Source organism: Rhinatrema bivittatum, chromosome 11, assembly GCF_901001135.1.
Source record: "Rhinatrema bivittatum chromosome 11, aRhiBiv1.1, whole genome shotgun sequence".
NCBI lineage: Eukaryota > Metazoa > Chordata > Amphibia > Gymnophiona > Rhinatrematidae > Rhinatrema > Rhinatrema bivittatum.
Genome location: NC_042625.1, coordinates 81,508,480 through 81,524,049, shown reverse-complemented (window position 1 = coordinate 81,524,049; position 15,570 = coordinate 81,508,480). Strand labels below are relative to the sequence as shown.

The following is a 15,570-nucleotide window of genomic DNA, read 5'->3' as shown; positions in this document are numbered from 1 at the left end:
TCACAGGTAGGTGCCAAAGATGCTTCTTAACAGTGCCTTCGTGCATGCAAATGATGCTTATCTTTGGGACTAATTCTGACCAAAGCACTGTTGGGTCCAAGACAAAACAGGGTGACTGTTGTAGCAAAAAAGGTGCTCTTTCAAATGACATTCGAAAGAAGAGAAAAAAAGCTACACATATTTGCACTAAGGGCAAGTTTGCATAAAAAGGTGACATGTCTTTATGTTGGTTGCAAAGCCTCTTAGTGAAAATCCTAGATGTACGTCATGGGCCATGACTACTGATCCACTTATAGCCTGAATCGAAGTATACATCAGGTCCCGAGTTCAGTGGCCTCCACCATCGACCTTGTCCCATGGGCTTTTGCGCATATGCGTCCGTTGCAGAGAGCTTTACTATCCCGTTGGCAGCCGGTGTCGGAGCAGTTCCACACGGTCCTCCCGCTTTCGGTCTCTACCATCGCAGCCTTGCAGTGGTGGCTTTCGCTCCCACATCTCCTCCGGGGAATGCCTCTTCAGACTCCTCAGTGGATGGTGGTGACCACGGATGCCAGTCTCTCCGGCTGGGGAGCAGTCTGCTAGTCCCAGTCCTCGCAGGGCATTTGGTCTGCGGCTCAGACTTGGTGGCATCCCAAGCGGTATGTCTGGCGCTACAGGAGTTCCTACCCTTAATCCGCGGCAAGGCAGTGAGGGTCCTATCCGACAACACCACGGTTGCCTACATCAACCGCCAGGGGGGCACGCGCAGTCATCTGGTGGCCCTAGAAGCCAGCTGTCTCTTTGCTTGGGCAGAGCGTCATCTGGAATCCCTGGCGGCCTCCCATATTGTGGGCAAGGAGAATGTACAGGCCGACTTCCTCAGTCGCCAGTCTCTGGATCCGGGAGAGTGGGAACTCGGAAGAAAGCCATGGATCTGATTGTTGACAGGTGGGGTCCCCCTCACCTGGACCTCATGGCAACCTTGCGCAATGCCAAGGCCAACAGGTTCTTCAGTTGCTGGAGGGAACATTGTTCAGAGGGCGTGGATGCTCTAGCTCTCCCCTGGCCCACGGACGTTCTTCTCTACGTGTTCCCTCTGTGGCCTCTGGTGGGAAAGGTTCTCCGAAGAATAGAGCTTCATCAGGGACAAGTGGTGCTGGTAGCACCGAATAGCCCCGCAGACCATGGTTCGCGGACCTCGTCACCCTGGCCACGGACGGGCCGCTTCGTCTCGGCCATCTTCCTCGCCTGCTTAGACAGGGGCCTGTATTTTTTGACCAGGCCGATCGCTTTTGTCTAGCGCCCTGGCTTTTGAACAGCGACGTCTGAGGCGTAAGGGTTATAGAGAGGAGGTCATCTCCACTCTTATGCGGGCTCACAGTCCACATCATTAACTTACGTGCGGGTGTGGAAGGTCTTTGAGTCAGTCTGTACAGAATCGGGTATATAGACTCACTCCACTCCAATTTCAGTGGTTCTTTCTTTCCTCCAAAAGGGTCTTTCCAAGGGTCTCTTTTGGTTCCTTACACGTTCAAGTGTCTGTCCTCTGAGTCCTTCTTGGTAGAGTCGAATGTCATCCCGTGGCGTCAAATCCGGACGTAGTTCGTTTCTTGAAAGGCGTCAAGCATCTGAGGCCACCTATTCACACCACTTGCCCAACATGGAGTCTCAATCACATTCTACGGGCTCTTTCTACTGCCCCGTTCGAGCCCCTTCGTCGAGCTACGGTGAAAGATCTCACACTCAAGGCAGTCTCTCGTGTCTATCTGTTTTGCGCAGCGGGGCTCAGAGATCCAAGCGTTGTCTTGTCGGGAACCTTTTCTGCGGTTTTCCGATTCCGGAGTCTCTCTCAAGATGGTGCCTTCTTTCTTGCCGAAGGTCATATCCGCTTTCCATGTCAACCAGTCGGTAGAGCTCCCGGCGTTTTCTCCAGAGGAAGTGGCGGGGACCGCTGGGGGCGAACTCCACCAACTTGATGTTAAGCAAGTCTTACTTCGGTACCTTCAGGTTACAAACTATTTTCGATTGTCAGACCATCTTTGTTTTCTGGAGCGGTCCGAATTGGGGCAAACCAGCTTCTAAGGCCTCCATTGCGCGATGGTTGAAGGAGGCAGTTTCCTCAGCCTATCTTTGTCAAGGACGATCTGCTCCTGAGGGCCTAAAGGCCTACTCGCTACGTTCTCAAGCTTCTTCCTGGGCGGAGAATCAATCGGTTTCTCCGCAAGAAATTTGCAGGGCCGCTACCTGGACGTCCCTGCATACTTTTGCTAGACACTACTGCCTGGACTGACTTCACTCCCCCTATGAGGGTCTAGTGCTGCCTTAGCAGATGTGCAAACATATGGATTGGTGCTGCAGCTACATAGAGCAAATAAGGAAAAGTGGCTCCAGGGTGCCAGCCTTCCTAAGGTCGCTTTCCCTATGGTAGCCAGGGCTGGAAAGGGCCCCACATGGGACAAGTGTCCTCCTAAGGCTGATGGTTTGTTTTTTTTTCCCCCTTCTCCAGCACAAGCAAGATGGTTGGTCTCAGTGGGAGATCAAGGTGCTTGTTTACTGAAAAGGGAGGGCTGTATTGAGGATCAGTCTGTCCTTCCCCTGCCATGGGAACCTACTCTTTGGAGTTTGAGTTCCAGCATGCAGGAGCAAGCACTGCAGAGGTGTTGTGTTGTAAGTGGTTTCAGTTCCCAGGATTACAGGCTAGATGTGGCACTGTTTTCCTCTTAAGGTAAAAAAACACTGCAGGTAAGTTTAGACAAAATCTGTTGTCGTGCCTTGTGACCTTGTCAGTCACTATCTTCTTTAGCATGGTGTGTGCACTATACTTCATGCAGGTGTGGGCAGGCTCTCCTGTTCATGCTGGAAGCTGGCCTTGTGCTGCTTGAACGCTACCTGCTTTGCACTCTTGAACAGATAACTGGTAGCCTTCATTGCAGTTGATTTCTGGGAACCTGCCTAGATGGGCAAACTACTAATTTCCACATGCTGTTTCTCAATTGCCTCCTTCACAGGGAGAGTGGGAGAGAACTCCCTTGTGCTTGGCATCCACCAGCTGCAAGCAGTGGGACTTCTGCATGTAAGGGGTCAAACTGTTGCCTCCCGATGGCACCTCTCCAATAGTGTGTAGTGGGGAATAAGGTTGTAAGTATGTATAATTCAGGCACCATATTAGGCCCCTGTATAATTTAAGTTTTAAATTTTAGCTGTAAAAGTGGTATTAAGAGATGGAGATAAGTTTATTGTACTTGATATGAAAGAGGAAGAAACTGACTGAGCAGTTAGTGGGTAGATAAGTATTTCCTATCCCAAACTTTATTAAAATAAAGTTAGTTACTTAACTCTTTTTTCTGTTAATGTCTTGCTAGACTGCAGCAGGTGGATACAGCCTTAGTTGCTTGAATAAAACTATTGCTATTCTAAGAGCTTTCAGCTCCTAATTCTTGCTTCTTGCCCATGTCCATTTTTTTTTTCACCAGCACCAGTCCAATTGGCTTACATACTCCTTAAAAAGAAATGTTCACATTCTTAACAACTATTTTACTGCAAATAAAGATACACGGGATGGGTTGGTCCATGGTGCTTTAAGACTAACAGAGTTATCAAAAAAGTGACTATCCGGCTGTATTTCACTGTAGACTGTACCAGATGGGGCTCAACAGTGGACCCTTTCCGGTGAGGATGATCACAGCCAGAACACCTTGATTCAAACATTGCCGCTGCCTTCTTGGCAGTGCAATATTATATAGTGAAGGTATGCATGGACTTTAGGATAGATAATTGGCTGTGGGCCTTAAAGAGGAGCCTCCAGAAATTCAGGCATCAGAGGGTTACCTACTTCATAGGTACACAAAGATGAAATATCTGATCTGTCTGGCAGTGTAAATTTTAGAGGTAGTTTCTCTTAATTTGACTTGCAAAGCATGCACAATTGTTCAGTCTTGTCTAATAGGTTCAAACAGCTTTTGACATCCAAAACCTGTAAATCCTTTTCCAATTTAGATTGAAGCTGTGCACAGACCAAGAGGAAGCTTGGCACTGTTCAAGTACCAGTGGGCCGGATGGGATGGGACAGGTTTGAGGCAGATGAACAAAGAAGTAATCTGACCAAATATTCTAATTATTTTTGATCTGTGGGATTTCCCTGATCACCAGCCTCTTGCTACAATATGCTAGCCCATGAACTGAAATCTAAGACTAGGAGGCAAAATGAAATCTATGGGGGCAGTTTTCAAACTGCCCACATTGGTGCAGAGCCTGCATGTACTTTTTAGCTGTGGCCTTTGTATCTGTTTTCAAAGAGCATGCAGGGACTCTCACTTTGAAACTTGCCGCAAGTAAAAAGTGTGTGCGGGCGCTTGCACCTATCTTTTTTTTGTGTAGGTAGAAACAGCCTGTTTGTACAAGGTTACAGGGTTTGATATTTGTGGCAGATTGTTTGACAGAAGCATAAGGGGTGCTGAGGATAGATGGTTTTTTTTTTTATTAATTTAAAAAGGGTGATATTTGTGTAGTGAAATTGTGTGTGTACTGTAACGGGACCTGTATTGAAACAGTTTGATTTGTGGGGAAACAAGAATTGTTTAAATAAATAAAAGTAGGTGCATGGATTTGAAAATGCAATCTACACCAGTCCACGTCCTTGTCCTCCCCAGACCTAAATGCACCCAGGAACCACCGCATGTCGCAGAATTTTCAGCCGTATTGAGAGTAGGCAGTTACATAGTAAAATGGTTTGACATGCAGAACCCAAGGGTTCTGGTCTTCTTTCAATGTAAACCAACTAGGTAACTCCTACTCTGTGCTTAAATTGAACTCCATGTAAATACTTGGCCTAATAATATCTAAATTTGTACTAATGGAGGTATTTTAAATGAAGGTATATAAGCTTTCCTAAAATGAAGAAGGCTATGTAGCACAGAGGTTTAATAATGGACAGGTCAAGGCTCTTTAAATTACTAGTTTTGATTTTTTAAAAATATTTTCCCGCCTTCCTTTTAACACAAATTGAAGCTACTAGTAACCATGGCTATTGAAAAATAAATGGCTTAATTGTAGACAGTATAAAACTGACTCAAATCAATGCCCATGGCAGCCCCTGTTTCAATCTTTCTATTGATGCTTAGGAAGAATGCCACTATTAACCATTTCCTAATGGATTCAACTTTTACTTTTTTTTTTCATTTAGCTGCTATTCAAAACCATCTCTCTCAAACCTTGAGGAGGAGGAATAATGTGGTGGATTTTGCACTTTTTTTTTGTATGAAATTGTTTTAATATATATTATCTAGTTTCTGAGTTCACAGATTGAGCTGAAAGCTCAAGGAACAAGAGCAAAGTGTTGGGCCAGAAAAAGCAATCACAAACTCCATATTCCTGATAGTGCAAGAGGTTTGGCTTTCAACAGCTTCTCCTTTGGAAACCCAAGAGCAGATCCCATTAATTGGGTAGCCTGATGCATTATATCTAGCTATTAGCAGCACTTCCAACCAGCATCATCATCTAACGACACAAAACGATGATTAAACATTATAGATAAAGATTATCAATCACCATGGGCTTCATTCAAACATTTTGTCTAAAGAGCTGTTGCCTTCATAGAGATGCATGCACAGGAAAAAGCTGATATTGCTGAATGCTCTAGTACTGCATACCATATTGCCAACTATTTTTAAACTCTTTATTGTAAGAATATTTTTTTTTACAAAATGTACAATTCCTTCGGTATGTGGTTAAACATGCACCCAATCCAGATCTGGAATGTATTGGTTTGGGGCTTTTTTTTTTTTTTTGGCTTATTGTATCTTGTCCTGGAGGTTTCAGGACTGCACTGCATTTCAGGGGTGGGTCACTGCAATCCCATCTTTAGTGCACCAAATCTCCCTCAAGCTTTCAAAGTCTGGCATCTATGGGAGTGTATTGTAGCTTCTCAAAATGCACAGGCTGAGCATGCTGGAAACTCGGAACAGAGTTTATTTTCCTATGAACTTACTTTTAAATAAGTTAACCTTCTTAGAGGTTTGTAAACTCTTCTGGTTGCCTTGCTTGCATCTCTTTACCTTTGCTGCCTCTTTCTGGAGCCATCACTCATAAGATGCTGCAGATGCTGGAGCCAAGTCTGCGCCTGTTGTGTTGCCTCTGATTCTGCTGCAGAAGAGTTACTTGCTCTTGCTTCATCTGCTCAATTGACTCTTTCTGCTGCTCCACTTGCTTCTGTAGCTGCTGATTTTCTTGCAATAGGCCAGTCACTTTCCCTTCAAGCTTCCTCACTTCTATCGTCCATTTCTGAAGAGGGTGAAACAGAGCAGAAATGAGTAATTGAAAAGACACAGGTGGCCAGGCCTTTCCTGCCTCTTAGTTGTCTGAGTGGCAGAGTTGCTTACATCAAGGGCAGGATAGTGAAACCTTTTATTTAAAAAGGAGAGCCAGGGTATGCAAATCTCATGCATATTCATTGTGGCCCTCCTGAATACCTGACTAGTTGGGACACCCTGGCCTAGCCTTTTCCACTTAGCTAAGGCTCAAATCTGAAATGGGAGATGCTAGCAAGCTTTCTATTGGAGCATGTGTGAGCACTTTCTGAAGAACAAGGCAAGTAGCCAATAAATCCTGCAAGTAAAAGTGCTGTTTCTTCCAAATACTTATCCTAAGTGAGAACTGTTAGGGCCAGTGCTAAATCAGGCAACCGAATCTGCTGTTGCCAAAATAGTTGCTGGCAAGGAACCTGAAATCTCCCTTCCTATGATCATGGGACTGCAGCTCCTAAAAGGTACTAAGGATAGAGGATTAAAAGGGAGGCGGCTTCTGTTAGAGACTATTTTTTTTTTTTCCCCCAAAAGAGAACGCACAGCTTAGAGGAATGGACTTTCTTATTGGAAGGTATTGTGACACCACTGTTGCATAAAGTCAACATTATTGCTGACCTGAACAAGGATTTCAGATGTGCAAAAATTGAAGTGAGGGGGGAGTGGAAACAATCTGAGCAAGGTGGGGGATTGCAGGAGGAATGGAAGGCAATTTCTACTAAAACTACTGGAAATTCAGTTTATGAAGGACTGAGTTTGAAAGAAGATAGCAAGTGCCTTCCCCTAATCCTATCACCAAAGTATATCTGAAACTCTACGCACAATTCCTGGAACTCTTGGGGGGGGGGGTATGGGGCTAGGGGAATGAAAGAAAATTGTACTTGTCACAGAACTAACTGAAGTCGGCGCACAGAAAAGGAAGTCTTTTCTTAACTAAGAAACAAGAACACCCAGCAGAGATGAAAGTTGCTGAATTATGACACTAAAACATTTGGGGATCCTGCAGAGCCACAAGGTTACATTGATTCTGTTGTGCAAAACAAAAAATGGAATTTGGTGCGTCATATGCAGAAGAAATAGGCAAACAGAGAATCCAAAAGTGAGGCGCTGAGTATTGTGTGTTGCATTTCTGGCTCAGAAACTAACTGGTAATATTTTTATTTACATGATTATAATTACAAACAAGAATAGGTACAGGTTTAAGTAAGATGCTTGATCCTCTGTCGACAAGCAGGCTAACATCTGATGAGGGTGAGGGGGAGCACGTGCAAAGAGAGGTGGGGAGGGGGGTGTGTGACAAAGGTAACCAGAATGGGAATGGCCAGGAACAGTGGGGTCAATATTTAAAAGAGAGAAAATTGGTGTTTTCCTAGAATATAAAGACAGTGACTCAGCACCAGTGGGTTATGCTCCCCTGCCAGCAGATGGAGCAAGCTGATGTCACAGCAGATGGAGCAAGCTGATGTCACAGTATATATATATATATATTAGAGATGTGAATCGTGTCCTCGATCGTCTTAACGATCGATTTCGGCTGGGAGGGGGAGGGAATCGTATTGTTGCCGTTTGGGGGGGTAAAATATCGTGAAAAATCAAAAAAACGTAAAATCGCAAAACCGGCACATTAAAACCCCCTAAAACCCACCCCCGACCCTTTAAATTAAATCCCCCACCCTCCCGAACCCCCCCCCCAAATGACTTAAATAACCTGCGGGTCCAGCGGCGGTCCGGAACGGCAGCGGTTCGGAACGGGCTCCTGCTACTGAATCTTGTTGTCTTCAGCCGGCGCCATTTTCCAAAATGGCGCCGAAAAATGGCGGCGGCCATAGACGAACACGATTGGACGGCAGGAGGTCCTTCCGGACCCCCGCTGGACTTTTGGCAAGTCTTGTGGGGGTCAGGAGGCCCCCCCCAAGCTGGCCAAAAGTTCCTGGAGGTCCAGCGGGGGTCAGGGAGCGATTTCCCGCCGCGAATCGTTTTCGTACGGAAAATGGCGCCGGCAGGAGATCGACTGCAGGAGGTCGTTCAGCGAGGGTTCCAGCGCCTCGCTGAATGACCTCCTGCAGTCGATCTCCTGCCGGCGCCATTTTCCGTACGAAAACGATTCGCGGCGGGAAATCGCTCCCTGACCCCCGCTGGACCTCCAGGAACTTTTGGCCAGCTTGGGGGGGGCCTCCTGACCCCCACAAGACTTGCCAAAAGTCCAGCGGGGGTCCGGAAGGACCTCCTGCCGTCCAATCGTGTTCATCTATGGCCGCCGCCATTTTTCGGCGCCATTTTGGAAAATGGCGCCGGCTGAAGACAACAAGATTCAGTAGCAGGAGCCCGTTCCGGACCGCCGCTGGACCCGCAGGTTATTTAAGTCATTTGGGGGGGGGTTCGGGAGGGTGGGGGATTTAATTTAAAGGGTGGGGGGTGGGTTTTAGGGGGTTTTAGTGTGCCGGCTCACGATTCTAACGATTTATAACGATAAATCGTTAGAATCTCTATTGTATTGTTCCATAACGGTTTAAGACAATATTAAAATTATCGGACGATAATTTTAATCGTCCTAAAATGATTCACATCCCTAATATATATATATATACGCCTGCAGGGACCCCAGCCTGCCAGTACTCTCCGTCTCCAGCAGATGGTGGACGTGCATCTCCCTAAGGGGATTGCTTCAGGTTTTTTGGAAGGAGAAATTTGACTTAAGGAAAAGAAAGCTCCACACTCCTGCGATGATACCAAAAGGTCCCTCCCCCAGTTGAGAATTCCTGAGGTGATTTCCGTGGTCCCTGAGAAGTGTGCCTTGGTCCAGTAGCTGGGTTTCCCGGTGTAGACTTAGCTGCTCATTCAGCTGAAAGGCAGCAGGTGCAGGAGGCAGAGCGTGGCGGTGACAGCAGATGCCTCCTCCCCCCATAGCCGGAGACCCTCTCTGTACTCAGCCAGTAAGCGGTGAGCTCAGGTAAGGTTTAAAAAAAAAAAAAAAAAAAAAAAAGGTACCACGCACAAGTTTTACCTTTTGATACAGACACAGAGGGGTCTTTAGGACTTTCTCTGGTCTCCTTCCTTGGCACGCTTTCCTGACATTCGTTCCCACCTCTGTTGGGGGGAACTGGGCCGCCTGGCAGGTTGAGCAGACCTAGTAATAGGCCACAGCGGTGTTTTTGCACACTCCTATGTGTGCTTTGCTGCCCTCTACAGGCCCATTGGTGTGCATGGTTTTTGGGCATGCCTTTGGCACACACAACTTACATAGAAACATAGAAATGACAACAGGAAAAGACCAATCGGCCCAATAAGCTTCCACACTTCTTTTCCCATACTTATCGGACTTGTTTTAAACACTTTAGCTGGGCCCACATGTGTGCCTTGCTGCTCGTACGTCACTGGCACGTAATTTTTGTGTGAGAGCCATTCAGACACATTTACCACTGTGATGACGCCGGTAAACAAGAAGCCTAAACACCTCTCTCTTTGTGTGGCCTGTCATATAAAGGGCTTCTCAGGCTGACCTGTCTTCTAACGTGTGTCAGCGCTGTTTGGATGCTCAGGGAGAGTTGTCTTCCTCAGATTTTGGTAAGCCTGGCTCCTCCCGTTCTGATGATGGGTTGGTTACGGCTTTGGCTGGAGGATGGCAGACCTTCATTCTCCAATGATTGGCTCTTCTGCAGGACCCCACTCCAGTTCCTTCTGGACTGGGTCTGGATCTGGGTGGAATTTTTTCAAGGCTTACAAGCTTTTCTGTAGGTGCAGTCCTTCACCCAATCCTGTCAGGTCGGCCCCTCAGCCGCTGGCTTCTCCCTCCTCCACTCCTATGCCAGAATGCAGGAGCTCGTCTTGGCCACCTGTGGCTATCTCTGACAGGCACCCAGATGGCTCTGGTGAGGCAGATCCTGATGCCCTGGAAGATGGGGGAAATCCTCCGGGACTGGAACCCTATTGAACCATGCTGCGGTTCTTTCATAGACATGAACTGCCGGCCCTGATTTCCCAGACTTTGAAACAGCTGGGAGTTGCTGGTTCGGATGTTGTGTTTGAGCCGAAGAATCGTCCCATTTTGGTTTCCTTGTGTAAAGCCTCTTGTTTTTTTTCCCTGTGATGGATGCCATTCAGGAATAGATTGATCTTGAATGGGATACCCCAGAGACAAAACCTTTTAAAGGGGGTAAGATATTGAAAGGTCTGTACCCCCAGGATCCAGCTGTGAGAGAGCATTTGCATTTTTCTCAGTGGATGTACTGGTATGTGCCATCTCTAAGCAGACAACTATCCTGTGTGGAGGGAGGAGCGGCCTTGAAGGATGTATTTGATAAGAGGATTGAAACTATCCTTAAGCAAGCCTTTGAGGCACTGGCAATGGCTTTACAGATTGCATCCTCTTGCGCCCTAGTGGCACGATCTTGTCTGCTTCTCTCTCAGGAGGTGGATGAATCAGGAGGTGGATGAATCTGGAGGGAATTCCAGAGCGGTTATGGAGCCCGCTGCCACTTTTTTTTTTTTTTAAGCAGACGCAGGCTGCGATTTGGTCTGTACATCAGTCAGCAAACTGGCTTCAGCGATAGCAGTCTAATAGAATTCATCAATAAAGGATAAGTTACTTATAGAATGAGTCCTTGACTCAAAACTGCTATAGAATCAAATGGGACATGATAGCATTCACTCTCATTTAACAACTAACATTGATTAAAACTGTTACTGAACATTATGGCACCTGTGTAAACTGATAGAGGTTAATAGCATTTCTTTTGTGCCTTACTGTAAACCGTTGTGATGGTACCCACCTTAACGACAGTATAGAAAAAGTTTTAAATAAAATAAGTGTCAACATTGGTTGCGAAATTGGTCAACTGACAGAGACTCCAAAGCTAATCTTACAAAGATGCCCTTTAAAGGCTCGGTCTTGTTTAGGAGCGAGTCGGAGAAACTGGCACAGTAAGAGGGGCGAATCTCCATTTCCTCGGTCGCCAGAGGATAAGAAGAAATTGCAGCGCCCCCTTGGCATGAGGGGGTCGTCTCCAGGGTTCTAAGCAGTTTCGTCCCTACAGAAGGTCAAACCTTTCAGAGGACTCAGGCTTTCGATAGGTCTCAGGTCTTTCACCCCAGACAGCCTAAGAGAGGAGCAGGTGCGGGTGGCAGATCTTCCCAGTGAAGTTTAGCCAACCCACCTTCAGGAACAAAAGATAGGGGGGACGCCTGCCTCAGAGAGAATACTGGCAGGCTGGGGTCTCTACAAGAGATATATATATATATATATATATACATACACACACACACACACACACATACATACATACACACACTGTGACGTCAGCTTGCTCCATCTGCTGGCAGGGGAGCATCTGTCTAAGCTAAGGAAAACAAAATTATCAGATAAGTTATTTCCCCATTAGCCAGGCAAATGTACCCAGTGAAAATTCTGGAACATGTGTCTTGTAAACCTTTTAAATAAATAACCATTTAAATCACTGTAGTTATAATTGCAAGTCACAAATTTAGCCAGGCTAAAAAGGGATCAGGTCAGAAGTATTTTTAGGTTATTGGCTATTGTATTTAGCTGGTTAGTATGCGGGTCAGTGTTAAACTGTTAAAATTTAGCTTGGTACCCCTGGGCCTCCAAAATAAGCCTAAAGCTATCTACTCAAATTCTGAGCTAGAAAAACAGACATCATGGTAACAGCAAAAAAACAAGAACAGTACAGTTAGAGATGTCAGTACAAAGCAACTATTCTGTACAACACACGGAAAAAGATGAAATCCTACTGTTCCAGGAAAATGTGATAGAAAGACATAGAAATTGTCCCAGTTGGATTGGGCTCCACCATCCTGATTAAAAACACTTGATACCATTACAATTACTGAACAGCATCAGTGCTTTTTTTCTGGCAGAAAAAAAAAAAGATGCCAATACTCCTAAAGAGGAGGCATGGTGGGTTGTTTTTTGTTTTTTTTAAGGTATCACAGGGCAAATCAACTAGGTGGAGGAAAAGGTGCTAGTACTCATTACTGGAACGTATCCCCTGGAAAAAAAGATCCTGAATAGCATCATTCAACAAGTTCTACATGGGAGTAAAGCAGGCTTACATAGGATAGAATAGTACCTGGGACAGTACTCAGTCTGTGACCCTGTGCACTTGCTAGTGGCAAGACAAGGGATGAGGAGGCCAAGTTCTGTGGCCAGAGAATGTATGCAGTTCTGATGGGAGCACAGTTTGCAGGCAGTCTCTGCTCCCAGGCCTTGTAGGATAATTGGTAAATTGCTGGTCAAACTGAGGCATGTACACTCAGGGATGGGAGGAGAAATGATTGAACTGGTATTGAGAAGCCATTCTGGCATATTCCAGCAGAGAAAAAAAAAGCACTGGTAATACTTCTTGCTATAAATGCTTTTGAAACATTACAGATGGCACTGTCAGGACTGTTCCCGCTTAGGCATGTGTGTCTGGTGTTTGTGTATGTGTTGTAGGCCCTGATTCAGGCAGTCTAATGGCCTAGCCTTAAACTGCTAAATCTAGTTAAGCAGTTATGTATCGCTGAGTAAGCCCTTGTTGTGTGCCCACGTGTGGAATGTTTGTTGAATCAGAGTTACCTGCCTGCACCACTCCTGGATGGTACTCCCTGCCAGTGGCCCCTGGATACTGCCGTCTCTGCGGATATATACTTCCCCTCGGTCTGTGTCGTACAATACTGGCTCCCCCATCTGCTTGTGAGGATGCACCGTCAACTGGATGACCTTGAGAAACAGGCTGTCATATCCAGCCTTGATCACCGGGATGAAGGACAATGCGTAGGCCTGAGGGAACACCGGAGGTCTGAATCCCTTCACCACAGAGTCCACCAGCAGACGCACACGGTCCTCATCTCTGTGATTGCACTGAATGCCCGTGATGACGCCGGTGTCCTCTATCCCCACAAACAAACTGCCACCCTCACTGTTCAGGAAGGCACAGGTGTATTTACGCACATGGTGTTTGAAGGTCAGGCTCAAATATTCTCCTCCTCCTCGCTTGAATTCTACATTCCTGGTCTCCATTCCCAGAACTGCTCCATAAAACAACTGCTTTTGGCCCCGGCTCTCGTGCCTGTGAATGGCGCTGTCTGACTGTGTGCCAGGCAGGATAACAGCAGGCCAAGCCACCGGGCTGTTCATGGGCGCTGTGATTCTGTTCTCCATCCCCGTGGGCGTCTTCGCTCTGACTTGGGTCTTCCTTTTAATCTTCCTTTGAAAGACTTGTAGTATGGAGGATTCGTTTCTGTTTTCATTCTCAGCTGCCTTTTGTATAGAATATAAGAATGAGTTAAATAATTGACAGTAAATAAACCAAAGAAAGCCCAAGCTAACTTGATCATACTAGCAAATAGTAAACAATGAGGGAGCAAGTGATCATAGACTGATTCCTAGATAAAATGTAAGCCTCTTAGCTCATTTACAAGCTACCTGAGAATCAGCAGCTGATAAGATTGTTTGCTCCCTCCTTGTTTATATTAAATAACTGACCACCCAACTTGGCAGCTCATTAATTATTTTCATGATGTTCATTGCTGAGGGTTCAAGGTTAGCAGGGACAGATTCAGCCAGTTCTGTATTAAAAGGAATCTCTCACAAAAATAAAAAAAAAACACACAACACAAACATTACAATAGAGAGCTCTAGCCTCTGATTTGGGTATTTTGCCAGTTTGGGGGGAGGGAGGCAGAGGTAGAGGGAGTTGTTTATGTTCAATCCAGTAATTTCTTCCTATTTAAAACTTTCAGATCAATCCTCTGTTGGGTTATGGCACCTTAAATCTTCCTTCACAAATACCCAGGACATTTTCCTCTGTTTAATGTTCTGCTCCCAGGCCTCAGCCAGGAAGCATGCACCAGGGCTCCCCTTAGAACGCTGCAGTCATAGTCCCCCCTAAAGTGCAAGGATTGGGCATCACCATTTGAACGATGGCTGTGGCTCGCTCCCTTCCTCCAAGGGACAGTGAAAGCTGCCTGTGCAGCAGGGCCAGGACATGGCCTACAAATCAAACATGGGTCCCTGCATGGCAGTGCTCGTCACAGAGTCAGCAGGCCAGCTTGATAATTTTGTAATGCTGTGACAAAATATTTTACATTTAGAATACAATAAAATTGGAGACAAGAGTGGGGAAGCCTTCTTAATGGCCCCAGTGCTTCACATTCCCACGATGCCTTGCTAACAGTACTGGTCACTGCCCAGAACTGAATAGGCACAAGTAGAAAGCAAGCTCCACAGATAATAGCTTTAGTGCAATAATTAATAGACGGGAGCTGCCTGCTGGGAAAAGAAATTGTCAGAAAAACTGAGAAACCTTATGATGATACAAATAATTCTCCATCCTGCTTTAGGGACAAGAATGGCTTGATTCCTGTCTATCCTGCAACAAAACTGCTTTCTTTCTTAATTCCCATCCAATAAAGCCCTAATTGTTGGTTTTATCTTTTATTTTTTTCTTTGGATTTTCATATATAGCCTCTATCCTTATTTCTTGCCATCTGCCTCTCTCGGTATTCCTTCCCGAGTCTCTTCAGAGAGCCATTATTATTATACAAAGCACCTCTTAAAAGGTTTATTTAAAGGTGAATTTTAAAAGCCCAGCGTACGCCAAAACGGGGAAATATGCACACAAGTCAGGCCAGCGTGCACCGAGCAGGTTTTAAAAGCTGCCCACATATGCACAAATGAAAAGTTCCAAAAAAAGGGACATGGGCCCTCCTGGATTCTACCTTGAAATTTGTACATAAATGCTTACGCGCACCTGCTGGGGTCCCCTGCTGCTTAATTTTACTTCTGCGATGGACAATGTGCAAGTTATAAAATAAAGATAAATAGGCAGATTAGCGGGATTTTAGGGGTCTGGGTTAATAAGGGAGAAGGGGGCCTTTAGGGGAGGGTTGGAAGTCCTATTCCTGGGTAAACTGGTAATTTTGTTGGCACACGTCTTTTTTTTTTAAATTCCCCCCTCTTACACGGTAAAAAGCGGCATCTGCGCACAGACGCGCATCCACTTAACTGCGCGCGTGGTCAGGCTATTTTATAACATGTGCGTATGTTATAAAATGGCTGGGCGCAGGCCGAACGCACACACACGTGCGCCCGCTCACCTGTTAAACACAGGGACTGTAACTTTTAATTTTAAAAAGACTCGGAACCCACTGTAATTCAAAGGTTCAAGGCAGGGCTCAACATGGCATTCGTCAACAAATTTAAAACAAATCAGACAAAGATGAAGTGAACTGCTCCTTTATATAGCACTTAATCTAATGAATAACACAAATGTTTGCAGCATTGCTATTTCCC

General features: G+C 45.8%; 1 protein-coding gene across 3 annotated transcripts in view; it reads right to left on the bottom strand.

Annotated features, from left to right (window-relative positions):
• The window catches only part of LOC115100929 (schlafen-like protein 1), a 64,160-nt gene that overhangs the window by 5,359 nt on the left and 43,231 nt on the right, over positions 1-15,570 (bottom strand). For all 3 annotated transcript variants that reach the window (XM_029620030.1, XM_029620032.1, XM_029620031.1), the window contains 2 exons: positions 12,853-13,536; positions 6,033-6,258 (listed from right to left, as the gene is read on the bottom strand). In XM_029620030.1, the coding sequence (XP_029475890.1) occupies positions 6,061-6,258; positions 12,853-13,536 (882 nt within the window). In that variant the 3' untranslated portion in view covers positions 6,033-6,060. The remainder of the gene's footprint in view (positions 1-6,032; positions 6,259-12,852; positions 13,537-15,570) is intronic.